The sequence below is a fragment of the Trachypithecus francoisi genome, unplaced genomic scaffold (genome assembly GCF_009764315.1).
Source record: "Trachypithecus francoisi isolate TF-2019V2 unplaced genomic scaffold, Tfra_2.0 Lachesis_group10, whole genome shotgun sequence".
Classification (NCBI taxonomy): Eukaryota; Metazoa; Chordata; class Mammalia; order Primates; family Cercopithecidae; genus Trachypithecus; species Trachypithecus francoisi.
In genome coordinates, this window is record NW_022681455.1 from 130,725,434 (window position 1) to 130,747,104 (window position 21,671).

Below are 21,671 nucleotides of genomic sequence, written 5' to 3' on the forward strand. Positions count from 1 at the left end.
CAATCTTTTTGTACGTGAACGCTTGCTATCAATTGTCTTTAACATATTTTCTCAGTTTGTTTGTTCTTTAACTTCTTTAATTTCTGTGTGCTGAAAGATACCGGAGCCACTTTTCTCATTGTTACACATCCATCTCTCTATAGTGTCTTCACATATATCTTCCCTGACGGTGATCCTCCTGCCTCAGCCTCCTGAGCAGCTGGGACTACAGCATACCCTACTGTGCTCAGCTTGTTCTTTTAATGCTTTTTTGTTTTTTCCATTTAAATATGTAATCTTTTTGGTATTTATATTTGTGTTGGTGGGAACTGAGAAACAGTGTGGTTCATGAGTTGACAGAATAAGAGTCCGTAAGGTCAGAAACCACACACACCCTTGTGGACTTTCTGGAGTGAGTTTTGAGTGTCAGTAACACCAACAGCCTCTGTGGATGAGCGTCTGCTTATCGTGCTTGTGTTCTTAGGAATTTCAAAGAATTTTATCCAATGGCACACATCGATCTTAATTTAAGCATTCTGTACTTTTTTGCCCTTACAACTCATATTTGGAAATAATATAATAGAAATGTTTATTGGCGTTCTGTTAAATAGCTCTTAATAAGCAGAAGTATGAGACACATTGAACAGCCACTTAGGACTGAATGGTTTTGAATGTGAATGCATCAGTGAGAGACATGGTGTGTCTCTCTTTTAAAATTTTATTTATTCAGAGACAAGATCTCTTTATGTTGCCTGGGTTGGTCTTGAACTCCTGGGCTCAATGGATCCTTCCGCCTTGGCCTCCCAAAGTGCTGGGATTACAGCTCCCAGTACTTTGGGAGGCAGAGGTGGGCAGATCACCTGAGGTCAGGAGTTTGAGACCAGCCTGGCCAACATGGTGAAACCCCATCTCTACTAAGAATGCAAAAATTGGTCCGGGCGCGGTGGTGCATGCCTGTAATCCCAGCACTTTTGGAGGCTGTGGCAGGCGGATCACGAGGTCAGGAGATCGAGACCATCCTGGCTAACACAGTGGAACCTCGTCTCTACTAAAAAAAATACAAAAAAATTAGCTGGTGCGGTGGCGGGCACCTGTAGTCCCAGCTACTCAGGAGGCTAAGGCAGGAGACTGGCTTGAACCTGGCAGCCAGAGCTTGCAGTGAGCTGAGATTGCACCACTGCACGCCAGCCTGGGTGACAGAGCTAGATTCCATCTAAAAAAAAAAAAAGAATACAACAATTAGCAATTGGTGGGTGCCTGTAATCCCAGCTACTCGGGAGGCTGAGGCAGGAGAATTGCTTGAACCCAGGAGGTGGAGGCTGCAATGAACTGAGATTGTGCCACTAGACTCCAGCCTGGGTGACAGAGATTCCATCTCAAAAAATAAATAAATAAATAATAACAATAATTGGATTTGTCTATTTCTACATTCAACCGTGTCAGTTTTTGCTGTGTGTGGGTATGTGTGTTTTGGTTTTTTAGAGACATGGTCTCGCTCTATTGCCCAAGCTGGAGTTCAGTGTCACAATTATAGCTCACTGTAACCTCGACCTCCTGGGCTCAAACCATCCTCCCACCTCAGCCTCCCGAGTAGCTGGAACTACAGGTGCGTGTCACCACACCTGGCTAATGTGTTCCATTTTTTTTTGAAAGCCAGTGTGCTGGGATTATAGAGGTGAGCTACCAGGCCTGGCCTAGAATATTTTTTGAACTGATTGGTAATGAAAATAACAGCCTATCAAAATTTGTGGGATGCAACTGAAACGATGATTAGAACTTTATCATTGTAAATTTTAAATTAGAAGTGTTTAAAAATCAAGAAATTTACCTGGAACTTCTACCTTAAACTAGAAAAAGAGCAAATTAAACTCAAACTGTGTAGAAGGAAGAAACTAATCAAAGAGAGGAATGCATAGAATAGAATATGGACAAAATGGAGAAAATCAGTAAGACCAAAACTTGGTTCTGTCAAAAGGTCAATTAGTAAGAACTCTGGATTGACTGATGGGGGGAAAAAGGGAAGGTCCAGGCACAGAACCATTTTCAGGGATGGGAGAGTGTTCACAGGCACAGATGGTGCAGCCTGGGCAACACAGCGAAACTCCGTCTCAAGAACAAAAACAAAAAATTATGTGTCATCACCAAAACTTCAGTGAAGAAGCAAAAACTGGGCCTATCACACGTGCTGCCCGTGTCCACGCACAGGCTCCCGGGCCTATCACACGTGCTGCCCGTGTCCACGCACAGGCTCCCGGGCCTATCACACGTGCTGCCCGTGTCCACGCACAGGCTCCCGGCCTATCACACGTGCTGCCCGTGTCCACGCACAGGCTCCCGGCCTATCACACGTGCTGCCCGTGTCCACGCACAGGCTCCCGGGCCTATCACACGTGCTGCCCGTGTCCACGCACAGGCTCCCGGGCCTATCACACGTGCTGCCCGTGTCCACGCACAGGCTCCCGGGCCTATCACACGTGCTGCCCGTGTCCACGCACAGGCTCCCGGGCCTATCACACGTGCTGCCCGTGTCCACGCACAGGCTCCCGGGCCTATCACACGTGCTGCCCGTGTCCACGCACAGGCTCCCGGGCCTATCACACGTGCTGCCCGTGTCCACGCACAGGCTCCCGGGCCTATCACACGTGCTGCCCGTGTCCACGCACAGGCTCCCGGGCCTATCACACGTGCTGCCCGTGTCCACGCACAGGCTCCCGGGCCTATCACACGTGCTGCCCGTGTCCACGCACAGGCTCCCGGGCCTATCACACGTGCTGCCCGTGTCCACGCACAGGCTCCCGGGCCTATCACACGTGCTGCCCGTGTCCACGCACAGGCTCCCGGGCCTATCACACGTGCTGCCCGTGTCCACAGGCAGGCTTCTGGGCCTATCACGCTTGCCATCCGTGTCCACAGGCAGGCTCCTTTCCATTGAAGTTCAGCCTGGCATAGAGCTTTTTATGAATTCGATTTGTCAGACACCTCAAAATAAGATATTTGTTTTTCTTAGGAAGTCAGCATGAGTCAATAAAAGTAAATTGAGTGTTGGCTGGGCGCGGTGGCTCATGCCTGTAATCCCAGCACTTTGGGAGGCCGAGGCAGGCAGATCATGAGGTCAGGAGTTCGAGACCAGCCTGGCCAACATGGTGAAAACCCCTCTTTACTAAAAATACAAAAATTTGTATGGTGGCGGGTGCCTGTAGTCCCAGTTACTCGGGAGGCTGAGGCAGGAGAATTGCTTGAATTCAGGAAACAGAGCTTGCAGTGAGCCGAGATCACGCCATTGCTGTCCAGCCTGGGCAACAGAGCAAGACTCCATCTCAAAAAAAGGAAAAAAAAAAGTGAATTGGGTGTGGTTGCACGTGCCTGTAGTCGCAGCTCCTGGGGAGGAGGATCCCTCGACCACAGGAATTTGAGGCCAGCCTGGGCAGCGTAGTGAGACCCCCATCTCTAAAAACAGACAAGTAAACCAGCACCCAGCTTCACTAAGTGACATCGTCATCAGTTGAATGTTGGAGATGGTGTAGATCCAATTTACCAGTGACTGCCCACAAGTTAGAAACATTTCAACAGGAGGCTTTGTTTCAGCTTTCTTCCTTGACTGCAGGGTGCAAAGCAGCGAGTCCATGCCTAGGCCCCAGCTTCGCCAGCGAAGGCCAGGCAGAAGGAGGTATCACCGTGAGAATCACTGTCATGGTGCTGCTGGGATGGGACAAGCCTTGTTTTGGTGGAGTTTCAGTGTTTCCAAATCAGGGGCTCTTTTTACATAACACGTCTATACTGCCATGGATGTTCTCGACGGGCGTAAGATGCTTCTGAATTGTATCCTTGTCATGTGGGAGCCTCCACTGGAGAGAAAACTGACCGGCGAGCACACACCTGCCCTGTGCTTTCTTCTCTTCAGCAACCATGGCCTAGGTGTCTGTCCTGCGCTCCCACCAGGGAGAGTCCCCAGGTGCAACCGAGTCTCAATTCTGTTTCAGAAACTATCTCAGGGCCGTGGGGCTTGGAGCTCATTGTGTTTTGTGAGCTTTGTGGTTTTCAAGATGTTTTAAATAGGCAGTTTTATTTATTTTTGAACCTTAGTGCATCCGATTGAATCAAACAGTCTCCTAGTTCGTAAAGAATGGTTGATGCTGGTCTCTGTTAGCTTGTTTTAAAAAAAATTTAGAGATAGAGTCTTGCTCTGTTGCCCACACTGGAGTACTGTTGCGTAATCATGGCTCACTCCAGGTACCAGACTCCAGCCACTGGGCTCTAGCAGTCCTCCTCTGCCGCCCGAGTAGCCGGGACTTGGCTTGCGTGCCACCACACCCTGCTAATTTTTTATAGCGATGTGGTCTCGCTGTATTGCCTAGGCTGGCTTCAAACTCCTGGGCTCAGATGATCTTCCTGCCTCAGCCTCCCAAAGCGCTGGGATTATAGGTGTGAGCCACCGCACCCAGTCTGTTAGCCTCTGTGTTTTTTTTTTTTTTTTGAGATGGAATCTCACTCTGTTGCCCAGGCTGGAGTGCGGTGGCGTGATCTTGTCTCACTGCAGCCTCTGCCTCCCGGGTTCAGGCAATTCTCCTGCCTCAGCCTCCTGAGTAGCTGGGATTACAGGCACAGGCCACCACACCCAGCTAATTTTTTTATTTTTAGTAGAGACTGGGTTTCACCATGTTGGCCAGGCTGGTCTCAAACTCCTGACCTCGTGATCCAACTGGTTCAGCTTCCAAAGTGCTGGGATAACAGTCATGAGCCACCGTGCCCAGCTAGCCTCTTTTATTTGTCTTTTTTTTTTTTTTTTTTTTTTTTGGAGACAGTGTCTCACTCTGTCGCCCAGGCTGGAGTGCAGTGTTGCGATCTCGGCTCACTGCAAGCTCTGCCTCCCAGGTTCACACCATTCTCCTGCCTCAGCCTCCCGAATGGCTGGGACTACAGGCGCCTGCCACCACGCCTGGCTAATTTTTTTGTATTTTTAGTAGAGACGGGGTTTCACGGTGTCAGCCAGGGTGGTCTCAATCTCCTGACCTCGTGATCTGCCCGCCTCTGCCTCCTAAAGTGCTGGGATGACAGGCGTGAGCCACTGCGCCTGGCCGCTCTTTTATTTGTTTAGTCTTTCACTAGCTGAAGAGCTAGAACTTTTCTGGTTCTTACCCTTCTCCCACTGCCTGTCTCCCCTCCCATCTGTATGTGAATGTATGTTGTGAGGTTTTATCCATTTAATATTATGCTCCTAAGATTCATCCATATTGTGTGTGCAATGGTGGTTCATTTATTCATTCATTCTCATTGTATAAAGGGTTCCAGACTTGGCATGGTGGCTCACACCTAAAACTCCAGCTCTTTGGGAGGCTGAGGCAGGAGGATCGCTTGAGGTCAGGAGCTCAAGGCCAGCCTGGGCAATGTGGTGAGACCCCATGTCTACAAAAAATTAAAAAAATCAGCCAGGCATGGTAGCTCATGCCTATAGTTCCAGCTACTTGGGAGATTGAGGCAGGAAGATGCTTGAGCCCAGGAGGCCAAGGCTGCAGTGAACCGAGATCACACTGCTGCACTGCAGCCAGGACGACGGAGCGAGACCCTGTCTCAAAAAGAAAGAGAGAAGGTTCCATTGTATGAATTATTTTTATCGTATGTCATTTTCGTTTTATATTTTGAGATGGCGTCTTGCTCTGTCGCCCAGGCTGGAGGGTAGTGGTGCCATCTTGATTCACAGCAACCTCCGCCTCCCGGGTTCAAACGATTCTACCACTTCAGCCTCCCAAGTAGCTGGGATTACAGGCGCCTGCCACGGTGCCTGGCTAATTTTTGTATTTTTAGTAGAGATGGGGTTTCACCATAGAGACAGGGTTTCGCCATGTTGGCCAGGCTGGTCTTGAACTCCTGACCTTAAGTCATCTGCCTGCATCGACCTCCCAAGTGCTGAGATGACAGGTGTGAGCACCTCGCCTGGCCTGTCATTTTCATTAGGAAAAGTCTGCAGGTTGATGGGTCCTTGTTGCCTTTTTTTCCTGCCTTCTGCTGGAAAGAAGCTGAGGCTTGAGGAGAAAGGAGGAAGAAGGAACTTCAATGCTTTGGCTGAATATATGTATTTCACATTTTGTCCTGCAGGTGGTCCTCTGTAAATGGGGTGAATTACAATATTTGAGGAGTCTTCCTTCCATCATCTCTGAAGGCAGAGATGTCACACAGCCTTGGGGCCCCGGCTTCCGTAGAGCTCACTGACGAAGTCCCCCGAGCCAGAGCTGAGTCACTGCTGTGTCCAGCAGTCTCTGGGTCTTGCATTCTCTCCCGTCCAGCCTCTCTCACTGACCCTGGGTGTCCCCAGCGCAGGCCCGTTCATATCTCACTATTCGTATCTCAGCCTCAGCGTTCACACTGTAAGTAACGCCCTGGCTCTTCTACAACCTGTTTTTCCAGATAAACATTGACGATCTCGAGGATGACCCTGGGGTGAACGGGGAGAGGTCTGGCTGTGCGCTCACAGACACTGCAGCACGAGGGAACAAAGGAAGGGCTCGGCGTGGAAACACAGAGAGCAAGACAGATGGAGATGTTGCCGGGACAGCGCCCCCAGAGCAGGTGGGGGACTGAGTGGTGAGGAGGGGGAATCAGATGGGAGGGTTTCAAGGCACCCAGCCACAGGTATCCTGTGCTGTGATTTTCCTTGGAGGTGTAATTTTCGGAGTTCAATTTTGGTTAACTGCTAGTTACCCCCAAATTTACTTGGGAACCTTGATGAGATTTGTATGAAATGTGTAAAGGTCCGAGGCCTGTCTCCTGCCTTCAGGAGAGTCTGCGCCTGCCCAGCAGTGTGTGTAATGACACATGTGTGTTCTTCCTAACTGTGCGCGAATGTTTGCTTGGCTAAGTTGTGGATCTGGGTGCTGGTGTAAGTGAACTTTGAAGAAACGTGCAGGTCAGGTCAATGTGGGATGGGCAGAGATGCAGACAACCTGCCGCTGCGCTCCACAGCACAGAAGAGGGGCCCTAAAAGGAGAGCTTGTGTTCATTTATCCAACATGGGTTCTTGGGGGCCTTCCTGGGTGCTGGGAACGCGCCTTTGCCCCTCAGGAGCCTCTGGTTGAGAGGGCAACATAGAGGTGAAGTAACAAGTGGGTCCTGCCTTGAGGCTCGGGGTCCTGGGGGCTTCCTGCGGAGCCTTTATGCTGTCAGAAGGGGTTGGCCAGGTGTGGGGGTGGGGGACCACAGGTGCAGGTTCGGTGTGAGGTGGCAGGGGCACAGCAAGGCTCTGGTCTTCAGGGAGTGGCCGACAAAGTGAGAAATGAGAGCTGGACCAGGTCAGAGCCCCGTGAACCATTGTGAGGCCGGACACTAGAGGGCCCTGGGGACTCCTTAGCACAGCCCAAGGGACATGAGAGCAGGGGGCTCGGAGAGGTGGGAAGGTGCCTGCTGGAGAGAAGAAACTGAGTCGAAGGGACTTCCAGGACACGGAGGGAAGAGGGGACTGCTTAGATGAGGGTGGAGTCACGCTTGCTGCTTTAATTCTCAGTTCTTAAGATTTACTTCTCGTTCCACTGATTAAAATGTGTTCCTATCATTAGTCTAATGCAAGTGGCAAACTCCGGAAGAAGAAAAAGAAACAGAAAAATAAGAAAAGCAGCACGGGAGAAGCATCGGTATGTGAGTCGGGCCTGGCTCTGCTTTCTCCCTCTGCCTGACTCCCTCTCCGTTCTCTTCTGGCTGTTTTTGAAGGTGGTGTTGAAAGAAGTTTACTTAATATTTTTATTCCTTCCTATTAGGAGTATAACTAATTAAGAGATCAGAGAAAAAGAAAAGGAAAAACTGCTTGCTAAATTCTGCTTCCTGTTTTTACCCTTGTTCCTTGGGGTCCCACTCTGCTCTGTGTCTCTGTGGGAATGTGTGATCTCGTGAGGACATCCCTCCTAGTCCTGGTGCTCCTGTGGCCCGCGGGGCGCTTGCTGTTTGCCCTGACATCTGTCCCATGCTTACGGGTTAATTGGGTGGTGGGCATAGAACCCACCACTGGAGCTAGTCTGTCATCAGGAAAAAATATGTTTTCATCATTGCCCTTCGTCCCCGTCTGAGTGCGTCCCGAGACGAGGGTGTCGCTAAGTCCCAACCCTGTTTGCTTGAGGAGCGAGCACACCGGGAGGACGTGGGATGCCCAGTTTTTTCTAGGGTCCTTCTGGCTCCGTGATTCTGTCTATGCTGAGCGCTTCTTAGGAAACATCTCCTCTTTTTTCTGAATGCGTGGATGGTACATAGTGTTTGACTTACACTGTCCTTTAGGAAGGAAATGCAATATAATAGGTCTCTTTTAAAATAAATAATTTTGTTATTGTTACAACATTTAAAATAATGTCAGTGTGGTGATTAAGAGGTTGTTTTGGGGCTTTTAGGAAAACGTACTAGAAGATATTGATCGCATCCTGGAGAGGATTGAGGACAGCACTGGGTTGAACCGTCCCGGCCCAGCACCCCTGAGCTCCAGGAAGCACATTCTCTACGTAGAGCACAGGTGTGGCCCCCGCCCTTCTCTGCAGCTGCCACAGAGACTCCGTGGGAGGAAAAGGTTCTCTAAAAAAGGAAAAAGAAAACGTACTATCTTTATTTAAAAATAATACGAGTTTATTGGCCGGGTGCAGTGGCTCACGCCTGTAATCCCAGCACTTTGGGAGGCTAAGGCAAGCGGATCACGAGGTCAGGAGATCGAGACCATCCTGGCTAACACGGTGAAACCCCGTGTCTACTAAAAATACAAAAAAATTAGCCAGGTGTGGTGGTGGGCGCCTGTAGTCCCAGCTACTTGGGAGGCTGAGGCAGGAGAAGGGCAAGAACCCGGGAGGCAGAGCTTGCAGTGAGCCGAGATTGCTTGGGCGACAGAGTAAGACTCGTCTCAAAAAAAAATAATAATAATGAGTTTATTATTAATCATTTAGGAAATAGGCTGGGCCCAGTGGCTCACGCCTGTAATCCCAGCACTTTGGGAGGCTGAGGCAGGCAGATCACTTGAGGTCAGGAGTTTGAGACCAGCCTGGCTAACATGAAGAAACCCCATCTCTAGTAAAAATACAAAAATTTCTGGGTGTAGTGGCTCACGCCTATAATCCCAGCACTTTGAGAGGCTGAATCGGGTGGAACACCTGAGGTCGGGAGTTTGAGACCAGCCTGACCAACATGGAGAAACCCCGTCTCTAGTAAAAATACAAAATTAGCTGGGCGTGGTGGCGCACACCTGTAATCCCAGCTACTGGGGAGACTGAGGCAGGAAAATTGCTTGAACCTTGGAGGCAGAGGTTGCAGTGAGCTGAGACTGCATCACTGCACTCCAGCCTGGGCAACAGGCAAAACTCTGTCTCAAAAGAAACAAGAAAAAAAAAATACAAACATTAGCTGGATGTGGTGGTGGGTGCCTGTAATCTCAGCCACTCGGGAGGCTGAGGTGGGAGAATCTCTTGAACCCAGGAGGCAGAGGTTGCAGTGAACCAAAGATCATGCCACTGCACTCCAGCCTGGGTGACAGAGCGAGACTCTGTCTCCCAAAAAAAGGAAATAGGAACAAGGAGGAAAGGAAGTCATCCGTATTTCAGAGGACTTTTAGCTTTACTTCTTATGTATCTGAGAGAGTTCCTTCTTTTTCTTTTTTTTAAGAGACAGGATCTTTCTGTCACTCAGGCTGGAGTGCAGTGTTGTGATCATAGCCCACTGCAGCCTCGACCTCCTGGGCTCGAGAGATTCTCTTGCCTCAGCCTCCCAAAATGCTGGAATTACAGGTGTGAACCACCACATCTGGTCAAAAAGTTCCTCCTTATCTTGTCATGCTTGGATGACTGTTCATCTCTTGGTCTTATAGATGCTTAATGAATTGCTGTCTCTACTTCAGAAATTATTGCCAGTTTAAAAAAAACAGTGCCCTGGAGTCACTTAAGACACAGTAATGTGGTCTCAGGGTGTGTGCGCTGCCCTGACCCAGCCTCAGAAACAGATGTGTGTCACACACAGGGCCTCTTGACACAGCACTCACCGAGTGCCGTCACAGCAGAGTGACCACCGGCTCCCCAGTGGCGAGGCCTCAACCATGGATGGGGTGGTGATTTTAAAGAAAGGAGGCATGGAAGCTGTCTTTCAAGCCAAAAATCCGTTTTCTTTCCTTGATTATTAGGTGGCTTTCTGAAATTTTTGGAATCATTGTAGAACATAATTTCATGTTTCTTTCTAAAATTTTCAATTCCCTAGACACTTGAATCCAGACACAGAACTGAAAAGGTATTTTGGTGCCCGGGCAGTCCTGGGGGAACAAAGGTAAGGTCCACACTAAACTGTCTTCTCACAGCTGCTTCATTCCTTCTTAGACTCTTGACGGGGTGGTGTTCCTGAAGCCAGTTAACCCTTGAGGGAGAATACCGGAAGCCAGAGTCACACATAACCCTTAGAACTGGAATCTGAAAGGGAGTCCACAGATTGTGTATAACCTCGTCTGTGACTGTGGGTTGTGGAGATACCCAGAGTCGTTGGTCTCCATCCCCAGTGTAAGGTTTCAAAAGCTGGACTGGATGTGGTGCTTATGCCTGTAATCCCAGCACTTTGGGAGGCTGAGGTGGGTGGATCACCTGAAGTCAGGAGTTCGAGACCAGCCTGGGCAACATAGAGAAACCCTGTCTGTACTAAAAATACAAAAATTGGCTGGGCATGGTGGCGCATGCCTGTAATCCCAGCTACTTGGGAAGCTGAGGCAGGAGAATTGCTTGAACCCAGGAGGCAGAGGTTGCAGTGAGCTGAGATCGCACCACTGCACTCCAGCCTGGGCCACAAAGTGAGACCCCGTCTCAAATGTTTTCAAAAGCTGTTAAATTTTCAGATTCTAATTTCGTTGCAGTGGCTCATGCCTATAATCCCAGCACTTTGGGAGGCCAAGGCGGGCAGATCACCTGAGGTCGGGAGTTGGAGATCAGCCTGACCAACATGGAGAAACCCTGTCTCTATTAAAAATACAAAAAATTAGCCGGGCGTGGTGGTGCATGCCTGTAATCCCAGTTACTCAGGAGGCTGAAGCAGGAGAATCGCTTGAAACGGGGAGATGGAGGTTGCGGTGAGCCAAGATTGTGCCATTGCACTCCAGCCTGGGCAACGAGAGTGAAACTCCATCTCAAAAAAAAAAAGATTCCAGTTTTGCTTCTCAGAGCAAAACTAACGTGAAGTTCAGGTTCTGAGATAAGTTTCTTTCTTTCTTTCTTTTTTTTTTTTTGGAGACAGATTCTTGCTCTGTCGTGCAGGCTGGAGCTCAGTGGTACGATCCCAGCTTACTGTAACCTCTGCCTCCTGGGTTCAAGCAATTCTCCTACCTCAGCCTCCCGAGTAGCTGGGATTGCAGGTGCACTCCACCACGCCCAGCTAATTTTTTTTTTTTTTTTTTTTGTAGTAGAGATGGAGTTTCACCATGTTGGCCAAGCTGGTCTCAAACTCCTGACCTCGGGTCATCCACCTGCTTTGGCCTCTCAAAGTGCTGGGATTATAGGCGTGAGCCATGGCGCCCGGCCAAGATCAATTTCATCTGTGTCCATTCAGTAGTTCTTAACGGTCGGGCAGCCCTAGATGAGGATGGCTGGCTGTGCTGAGGCACGCAGGGTCTTTCAGCTCCTTATAGGAGGAACAGCAGGGGTGTCTGCTGCTGGGACTTTATGTAGGAGGTATGTTCCGCCTCTGAACTCTCCATTGAAGTGTCCAGAAGGTGCTTTGTTTTGTTTTGTTTTGTTTTGTTTTGTTTTTTAGAGACCTGATCTTGCTGGGTTGCCCAGTCTGGTTTTGAACTCGTGGCCTGAAGCGATCCTCCCATCTCAGCCTCCCAAATAGCTGGGACTATAGGCACATGCCACCGCTAATTTATTTTATTTTATTTTTTGTAGAAACAAGGTCTTACTTTGTTGTCCAGGCTGGTGTCAAACTCCTGGCTTCAAGCGATCCTCCTCCCTCCACCTCCCAAAGTGCTAGGATTACAGCATGAGCCACCACGCCCAGCCAGACACATCTTTTATTTGCACATCTGAGTTCTAAGCATTGTTTTTTGTTTGTTTGTTTGTTTGTTTGTTTTTGAGAGGGAGTCTCGTTTTGTCACCCAGGCTGGAGCTCAGTGGTGCAATCTCAGCTCACTGCAACCTCCGCCTCCTGGGTTCAAACGATTCTCCTGCCTCAGCTTCCCAAGTAACTGGGATTACAGGCACGCGCCACCATGCTCGGCTGTTTTTTGTATTTTTAGTAGATACGGGGTTTCACCACATTGGCCAGGCTGGCGTTGAACTCCTGACCTCAAGTGATCCGCCCCCCTCTGCCTCCCAAAGTGCTGGGATTAACAGCCCTGAGCCACTGCGCCCGGCCTCCCAAAGTGCTGGAATTACAGGTGTGAGCCACCGCGCCCGGCCTAAGCCTTGTTTGTGCACCATGGTATCCCCGGGTCATTTCTTCACCCCAGTGGTAGCATGTGTCCACATGTTGGCTACAATCCCCCTTGTCTGCAGGCATTTCTGTGAAACTGCCCAAGAATGAGTTTTCCCATCTTGAGTCACCTAAAGTGCCCTTCAGTAGAGTCACCAGCTCACACCCAGCATCTGCCTGGGTCCTTCACCTTCTTACTTGTGTCGGTGATGTGGGTCTGGAAATCCGTCATCGTGTGTGGGCAGAAGTGTTGGTGTTTTGATTCTGGGTGATTGAGGATGTTTTCATGGCTGTTGTTCACACTTTCCCTGGATTTCTAACAGGTGTTGCTTATATTTTACTTTACATTTTTGGTGTTGATGTGCTTCCTTGGGAATGTTAGTGAAAAATTGACTTTAAAAGGTCTACTTTGTTATCTGTATTTCCCTGAGCTGAGGGTTCCACCTCGTCCCACTCTTTGTTTGCATCTGCTTGGTCTGTCTTTGCCATTTCTTTACATTTTTGCATGGTTTTATTTCTGCAAATTATAATTATTAGTAATTAGTATAACTATTCATACTGATTACTAATAGTAATTAGTTGACAATAATTGCCTTTATTATTTTTATAGTATTATTATACTTTTTGTTGTATTATTTCTTTAAAAATTTAATTCCTACCAAAAACTTGCGTGGAGAAGCCACGGTGCCCTTTTTAATCATTCCTTGTCCTGCTCCTCCAAGACAAGACCTGGCCTGTTTCTGCTTCTGGTGGTTCTCTCAGAATCTCAGAAAAACACAGGCACTGCTTTTTCTTGGGCCCTTGACTTCCTACTATGCCAGCCGGGCCAGCTCATTGCCCCGGCACCTCAGCACTACTCCTGTTGCTCGGGGTGCCTGCCAGCCTTCAGACTCCTCCAGACTTCTGTCCCCTGCCCCTCCCAGCATCTGGCCAGGCTGCCTCACTGGGCCTGTTCTGGAGGCTTCCTGACTCGTTTTGTGGGACGGCTGACCTGGGGTCAGGCTGTCCCTGGGATTCTGTAGACCTGGTGCAGGAGAGTGCTGAAGGACGACTCTCCTAGGCCTGGGCGTGTGCTGCAGGCAGGAGAAGCAGGCTGGGGCCACCTTCACGTCAGGAGGGCCCACCACGCTGGCCTCCACTCTGCAGTGGCTGAACTGCGGGGGCCTGGGGCCAGGGCAGGGGTGGCCCCGCGGGCAGGGAACTGCATTGTGCTGGTGACTGTGGGCATGGCTGCTGCTGTCCATGCTGCCACAGCTCCCACGCCCCACCTCTCCTGCACCTGTGTGCTCAGGCAGAGTGCCCTGAGCTCTGTTATTTGGGGGTCTCTGCCACGGGTTCAGGCCCACCCTAAGCACTGGTCAGGTGGTATCTAAGCGGGGCGGGTAGGGCAGCATGGAAAAGGCATGGAGCTGCTGTTACATCAGAGATGGTTGGTTTCTTGAGTGATGGGCATGTGGAAATATTAGCATGTTATTCTCTTTCTTTTCATTTTCTTTTTTTGTTTTCTTCTTGAGACAGGGTCTCGCTCTGTCACCCAGGCTGGAGTGTTGGGATCACAGGTGCAGACCATCACGCCAGGCTAATTTTTAAAATCCTTTGTAGAAATGGGGTTTTGCTGTCTTGCCCAGGCCAGTCTGGAACTCCTGGGTTCAAGAAATCCTCCCATCTTGGCCTCTCAAAGTGCCGGGATTATAGGTGTGAGCCACCACGCCCGGCCAGAATTGTTTCTCTCTCTGTGGGGCCCTCCCTGCTCCACCCGTCCCGCAGCCGTTGCTGAGGCTTGTTTGCATCCTATCCCTATTGCATCCCCATCCTGCCCCACATGCCCTCTCCGCCCCTCAGTTTTGCTTCCACAGCCCCTGCAGGGATCAGGCAGCCAAGCCTTGGTCCCCACACACCACAGGAAGTAAAGCTGTACCTGTGTCCCATTCTCCCCAGGCCACGGCAGAGACAGCGCGTGTACCCCAAGTGCACATGGCTGACCACCCCTAAGAGCACCTGGCCCCGGTACAGCAAGCCAGGTGAGGGTCTGCAGAGGCTGCTGGGGGGGTCTGGGCACTGGCCCGTGCTGGGCACTGGGGGGCATTAGTGCCCCTTGAGCCGAGCCTCTCGCTCCAGGAGTACCCGTGCACACTGTGTGACTGTTTGTTGCCACACTGAGGGCTTGAGTGCTGGAGGCCTGGCCCAGGACCTCGACACAGAGCCTCCCAGGCACCGTCTTTGTGTGACTGTCTTTTCATGCAGGTTCTTCCTATCGTTCTGCCATCGACCTTTCCCTTATGGAAGCAGTCGAGTTCATTTTAAACTGCAATATTTTGTATATTATTGCAAACTAATAAGTGCACGTGATTTTACAATAAATTGCAGCAGTGAAGACAGGCATGGAGTGTTGGGTACTTGGTGGTGTGGTGCAGGGAAGTGTCAGGAGGCCCTCAGGGCCCAGGGCAGGGATGGCCTGTGGGAAGGGAGCTGTGCGGTGCCCTTGGCAATTGGCTTGGCTGCTGCCGTCAGTGCTGCCGCGGCTCCCATGCCTGCCTCTCCTGCCCCTGTGTCTGGGGCGGGGTGCCAGAGATTGCCTGCGTACATTCTGTAAGGACGCGTCTAAGAGCGAGGCCTGTGCTGTCCAAAGGTGGACGCTGCTGCTCACGGCCCCTTCCCTTCCTAGCAGGAACCCCTGAGCACTGCAGACAGGGGCTCCATGGCCATGTGTTCCTGCAGGACTCAGGCCTTGGGCAGGGCCATCAAGAAGATATCACTGCAGGGGACTTATTCCATGGAGGTCCTGGGAGGCTGAGCTTTTCAGGTTTATCAGAAGAAACGGGGCCCCACGCACCCAGTCAGACAGTGGGAGCAGAGAGAGAGGGTGGCCACATGCTACAAAGCTCTGTGGCTTCAGAGGCCTGGTGCTGTGGCCAGCTGTGCCGCCGCACTCCACCCCGCCCTTCCACGGCCACCCTGGACATTCACCTCAGTCGGACTTGGTCTGGGGACAGTGCTTGGCCTGGTCACATCTGGTGACCTGTGACCTGTGTGTGTCCTTGTCCCTGACATTCCCTCCAGGCCAGTGGGGCTTGAGCTATATCTGAGTTCTGGGGGGAAACACGTCTTGATAGGAAACTAAAGCAGACAGGATGCCGTCTGCTGGTGTAGACCAGACTGCGGGTGTTCTGGGAAGGTGCCTGGACCTGGGTGATATGCGTGAGTACACACTCAAGTCAAGTTTGTTGATATCGCAGGGGCCTCTTCAAGAACACGAGGGTGAGGGCTGTGCTTGGAGCTGCCCACATGCCTGCTCCCGGCACACCCTCCCTGAGCACTCTCCCCTCCCAGGTCTGTCCATGCGGCTGCTGGAATCGAAAAAAGGCCTCTCCTTCTTTGCGTTTGAGCACAGTGAGGAGTACCAGCAGGCTCAGCACAAGTTCCTGGTGGCCGTGGAGTCTATGGAGCCGAACAACATCGTGGTGCGTGGTCCTTGCAGCCCCCGACAGGAGCAAGGGCCGTGTAGCCACCACTGCCCTGGGCCTCCTGCTTCCCTGGTGGTTGGGGGAGGCGTGCTAACTCCTGCCCTTCCCAACAGGAAGGGTGCCAGTCTGCAGGGTGGTCTGGCCCCGTGACCAGAGGGAGATGTGTTCAGAGGCTCTAGGCAGAGTGAGCTGCGTCCATCCTCAGAGAAGAGGCTGGAGCCCTGCGCTCTCAGCCGTTCTTGGAGACCGTGCAGTAGTGCCGTGTGACGCAGGCCCAGGACTCTGGGGCTCCTCACTGCTGCCCTTGCCTCCTGCAGCTCAACACAGGGGAGCAGCTCAGATTTCCTGCCCCCAGACAGCCCCCACACAGTCCCCGACAGCCCCCAGGCAGCCCCCTCGCAGCCCCCGGGCAGCCCCCACGCAGCCGCCGTACAGCCCCAGACAGCCCCCAGGCAGCCCCCTCACAACCCTTGGGCAGTCCATCCACCTGTCAGTGATGGAGTCCTCTCCTTACAAACCCCCAGGCTGGGTGCCCCAGGGTCGCGAGACCCTAACCAACCCGGTCTTCAGAACCAGAGGGAGCCCGTCCTCACATTCTCTGGCCACCCTCACCCCGTCCATGCTGCCTCAAGGCTGTGGTCAGGGGCAGGATGCTTCTGAGAGCTCAGCGTCGTCTCCCCTGTGGGAAAAGCTGCTGTTTTCCATTCCTCTTTCTTGGGGCGTGGTGGGGAGTTAGGTGGCCCCGGCCTGGGCATGTCAGCTTTGAATTCTTGCTTTAAATCATATCATTGGTTCAGCTTAGCAATAATAACTAGCCTGTTTTGAGTTAGGGGATGTTGTGAGTGTCCACCCTGGTAATTCCCGTTTTTGTTTTTGGAGTCGGAATCTCACTCTCTTGCCTAAGCTAGAGTGCATTGGCGCAGTCTCAGCCCGGGTTCAAGCTGTTCTTCTGCCTCAGCCTCCCAAGTACCTGGGATTACAGGCACACGCCATCACACCTGGCTAATTTTTGTATTTTTATTAGAGACCAGATTTGCCACATTGCCCAGGCTGGTCTCGAACTCTGGATCTCAAGTGATCCTCCTGCCTCGCCCTCCTGAAGTGCTGGGATTACAGGCGTGATCCACTGTGCCCAGCCTCCCCTGGTTTTAAATGCCTGAAAGAAAGGCGTGCCTGGTAGCCGGGGCCTTGCTGGGTGTCTGTCCCCAAGAGGGCTGCGTGTGCCTTTCCTCCAGGGCTGTCCTCCCTTCTGGTAGGTTCTGCTCCAGACGAGCCCTTATCACGTTGACTCGCTGCTGCAGCTCAGCGATGCCTGCCGCTTTCAAGAGGATCAGGAGATGGCTCGAGACCTCGTAGGTAAGGCAGAGCCCCCACCCGTTCCCGTCAGCTGTGGGAGCACCTCAGGCCATCAAGACAGATGCGGTGGTGTAAGATGACGGGCTGCCAGGATATCCACAACAGCTTTATTGAGATGCAACCCACATGGCACAGAACTTACCCATTGAAAGCTTTTGTTTGTTGTTGGTGTTTAATATACGCCTCAGCCTCCTGAGTAGCTGGGACTACAGGCAGCCGCCAACACGCCTGGCTAATTTTTTGTATTTTTAGTAGAGACGGGTTTCACTGTGTTCGCCAGATGGTCTCCTGACCTCGTGAGCCGCCCGCCTCGGCCTTCCGAGGTGCTGGAATCACAGGCGTGAGCCACCGCGTCTGGCCCTCTGGCTTTTATTTACAATCAAGTTTTCAAGGTTCATCCTCATTGTAGCACGAACCAGAACGTTGTTCGTTTTTCCTCCACCATGTGGACGGACCACGTTTTGTGCGTCCGTCATGAGTTGACAGCCACGTGGGCTGTTGTAAATAGTGGTGCTGATGTCAGTGTGCACGCGCAGCCTTCGGTGGACGCGCCTGTGCTGCACACCTGGACACCTGGTTCTGTCAGGACATGGCGGCAGTTGTGCCTCATGGTGTTTAAGGTGTTTCCGTCTCAAGCTGACCAGTTCTGTGGTTGAAATAAATGCAGCCTGGCATCCAGGGTACCCAGGGTCCTATCTGCCCTCTCAGTGTCCAGGATTCTAGTTGCATGACCTTCCGTCCAGACCTTTCCTTGCTGTCCATCATCAGAGGAGGGGCCGTGGTTGCTGTGTGGCCATGACACCCTCCCCTGGCGTCCCTGTGCCTGCAGAGAGAGCGCTGTACAGCATGGAATGTGCATTCCACCCCCTGTTCAGTCTCACCAGCGGGGCCTGCCGGCTGGATTACCGCAGACCCGAGAACAGGTGAGTGCAGCCGCCCTGGAGGGGACGCAGCTCCCCCTCCCTTCTCCTGCGAGTGAGGCTGGGGGAGGTGCAGCGGGCACCACATGACTGCCCTCCAGGGTGGACCAGGGCCCACAGGTCCAGAGTGACCCACCTTCCTCTCTCTGGTCCCAAGGATGGAGGGATTGGATTGGCTCAGCCCAGGTTTACATTTGTCTGTGGACATGCCTGATGCCACTCTGGAGGTCAGAGTGGGAGGTCTGCTGAGCCCAGGAGTTCAAGTCCAGCCTGGGCACCAAAGTGAGACCTCATCTCTTAAAAAATAAAAATAAAAATAAATGTTTGTGTTAGAAATGACCCTGGCTGGGCACAGTGGTTCATGCCTGTAATCCCAGCACTCTGGGAGGCTGAGGTGGGAGGATTGCTTGAGCCCAGGTGTCAAGACCAGTCTGGGCACCATGGCGGGATGCAGTCTCTACAGAACTTTTTTTTTTTTTTTTTTTTGAGATGAAGTTTCGTTCTGTTGCTCCCGCTGGAGTGAGTGGCACGATCTCGGCTCACTGCATGCTCCGCCTCCCGGGTTCAAGCAATTTTCCTGCTTCAGCCTCCCGAGTAGCTGGTACTACAGGCATGTGCCACCTCGCCCGGCTAATTTTTTGTATTTTTTAGTAGAGAGAGTTTCACCGTGTTAGCCAGGATGGTCTGGATCTCCTGACCTTGTGATCCACATGCCTCGGCCTCCCAAAGTGCTGGGATTACAGGCTTGAGCCACCGCGCCCGGCCACTACAGAACATTTAAAAAACTAGCTAGGCCTGGTGGTGCGTGCCTGTGGTCCCAGCTACTTGGGAGGTTGAGGCAAGAGTATCGCTCAAGTGAGCAGGAGGTTGAGGCTGCAGTGAGCCGAGATCATGCCAGTGCACTCCAGCCTGGGCAACAGAGTGAGACCTTGTCTCTCCAAAAAAAAAAAAAGAGGAAGTGAGACTGAGAAACCACATCTCCACAGTGGGCTCTGCAATTGCATTTCCTTCTGTGTCTGGCTGAGAAAACCCATCCCTGGCAAGTTTAGAAGCTTTGGAGGGCTTTGCAGGTTTGAGCTTAAATCAGTGAGGAGCTCAGAGTCAGCCTGACCCTTGCTCACCTGTGCTGAGCGGCCACATGTGCAGGACTCTCTTCTTTCAGATACTTCTGCCCCTAAAGCCATCCCTCTGGCATCAGCCCTCAATGGTCAGACCTGGACTGGCTTCCGCCAGACCTTCCCGCAGCCTGTCCTGTGGGCCTTTTGTGGAGCAGACCAGCTTCTGTCCACTGTCCTGCCTCTCCTGTGTGCAGCGTCCTGTTTCTCTGGCCACCCTGAGTTGTCTCCAGTGTGGGATCTGCTCCTCCCCTCGGCCCTCCTGGCAAGCCAAGGTCCACTGACCCCTTCTGCACAGATTGTCTGCACTGTGTGCTGGATCTGAGTTTCCTCCACTGGTTTTCTTTATGTTAGTTTTGTCTCTTCCAATGAAATTCTTATTCGAATTTCATTCGAAATACTCATTCGAAGTAGATTATAAAATATTAATCTTTCCAGACATGAAAGGGACAGTGGGCTGTTGATAGAAGTAGCAGCCCACCAGCATCCAAAAGTCACGGGCTCCATGTATCCAGCCTGAGTGCTGTTAGCCGCTGTTGAGACTGGAGGATAAATTAAGATCATAATTGTAACAGGAGATTTTAACTCTCTCCCTGTAAATGATAATTAATAAACAAAAACAAGATCAAGATTTCAAAGAAGTTTGATTTTCAGTATGCAAATTTGTGTATAACTCTGTAAAGGACAAGGAGAGCACATACCTCCTCTTCAGACATGGCTCTCTGTGTGCTGGGCAACTAGGAAATGCCAGCAGAACCCAGAGAGCAGAATGGGGGTGGAGCAGGTGGTGCTGGCCGGGGCACTTAGCAGAGGGTGGGGTGGAGCGGGTACTGGCCGGGGCGCTGAGCGGAGGGTGGGGTGGAGCGAGTACTGTCCGGGGCGCTGAGCGGAGGGTGGGGTGGAGCGGGTGCTGGCTGCAGCTCTGTCCACAGGGCGTTCTCCTTTGTGTCGCTGTAATTCATGTGGAACTGTTTTGGATCTAGGAGCTTCTACTTGGCCCTCTACAAGCAGATGAGCTTCCTGGAGAAGCGAGGCTGCCCGCGCACGGCGCTGGAGTACTGCAAGCTCATTTTGAGGTGAGTGTCCGCTCAGGGCCAAGCCCGCCCGTGCTCCCGGTCCTGGCTGCAGGCCAGCCTGATGGTGCCCGTGTTCCCCTTTGCTCTGCTCTCTGCGCTGCCTCTGGAAGTCTGGAGCCGGACGAGGACCCCCTCTGCATGCTGCTGCTGATCGACCACCTGGCCTTGCGGGCCCGGAACTACGAGTACCTGATCCGCCTCTTCCAGGAGTGGGAGGTAGGTGCGAGTCTGGTGAGGTCCCGTGGAGGGACAGACATCTGCTTCTTCTATTTTCTTGGTTTGGTATCTGTGTGCTCACGGCACAGTTTGGGGATGAAATGGTAATCGCCCTAGGGCAGAACCCCGTCCTCCTGCCGTGCTTGTCTCCCTTGCCACCTCTAGGGAGTGGAATCTGGTTTTCCTAGGGACAGTACAGCAGCCTTATGTCAGAATCCTCATACGTGTGTACACATGCACAAATGTGTCTGCAAGGACCGTGATGCTGGTAATGACGAAAAACTGGAAGACCCAAGTTCGGGAGGATGCAGCTGGGAGGCAGAGGAAGGGCTGGTTGCATGGGGCTGGCACAGGGACCCCTAGCACGTCCGTCCTGTTCCATGGGAAGAGTGTGAGTACAGCAGGAGAGACTTGAGCTCTGTCCCCTGTTGGAATGTTGGAATGATAATTTAGGTGTATTGGGTTAGATATACTATATTAAAGTTAATTTCACTAGTTTTCTCTTTAATGCAGCTCCTAGGAAATTTAAATTGACACCTGGGCTCCCATTATGTTGCTACCGGGTAGCGCTTCTGTGGACGGACACGTGGGGCTTTGTAATGCTAACCTCCAGCAGGGCCTGGGGCTGGGGAGAAGGCGGTGACAGCTCTGGACTTTCTCTGTTGCTGTGTTGAATGTTTTCATTTCACATGTTCATGGATGATGAAAGTGGGTACGTTATTCTGATTTTTTAGCATTTGGCATAGTGGCCAGGAAGTCTCACTCCCAGGAATATGGTTTATGGAAATTTCTGGAGCTCACAAAAGTGTAGGTGCAGGGAAACCTCAGGGAGTCCCCCAAAATGGGTCTGCAGAATAATGTTGATGATGGTGTTTAAGGTCACAAAACAGTCTGTGATCACATTTTGATAGAAAATGCAGTGAATCACGTGTCTATGATATGTAAGGCTGAGAAGGGCAAGAGAAACAAACGCAGGCGGGGTGGGCGGCTCCCGGAAACTCGCGCGCGGTGGGCTGTTCCCGGAAACTCGCGCGCGGTGGGCTGTTCCCGGAAACTCGCGCGCGGTGGGCTGTTCCCGGAAACTCGCGCGCGGTGGGCTGTTCCCGGAAACTCGCTCGGTGGGCTGTTCCCGGAAACTCGCGCGCGGTG

At 51.8% G+C, this 21,671-nt stretch overlaps 1 protein-coding gene across 6 annotated transcripts in view; it reads left to right on the forward strand.

Annotated features, from left to right (window-relative positions):
- The window catches only part of TCF25 (transcription factor 25), a 32,446-nt gene that overhangs the window by 2,077 nt on the left and 8,698 nt on the right, over positions 1 to 21,671 (forward strand). For 5 of the 6 annotated variants that reach the window (XR_004439112.1, XR_004439113.1, XR_004439111.1 and 2 more), the window contains exons 2-11: positions 6,382 to 6,543; positions 7,527 to 7,601; positions 8,346 to 8,464; positions 10,183 to 10,248; positions 14,314 to 14,396; positions 15,706 to 15,836; positions 17,096 to 17,195; positions 18,025 to 18,118; positions 20,214 to 20,306; positions 20,417 to 20,522. Coding sequence is in view for 3 of the 6 variants with exons in the window: in XM_033219443.1 (XP_033075334.1) it covers positions 6,382 to 6,543; positions 7,527 to 7,601; positions 8,346 to 8,464; positions 10,183 to 10,248; positions 14,314 to 14,396; positions 15,706 to 15,836; positions 17,096 to 17,195; positions 18,025 to 18,118; positions 20,214 to 20,306; positions 20,417 to 20,522 (1,029 nt within the window). In the remaining 3 variants the exon portion in view is untranslated. The remainder of the gene's footprint in view (positions 1 to 6,381; positions 6,544 to 7,526; positions 7,602 to 8,345; positions 8,465 to 10,182; positions 10,249 to 14,313; positions 14,397 to 15,705; positions 15,837 to 17,095; positions 17,196 to 18,024; positions 18,119 to 20,213; positions 20,307 to 20,416; positions 20,523 to 21,671) is intronic. The other variant, XM_033219444.1, reaches the window with a different exon arrangement.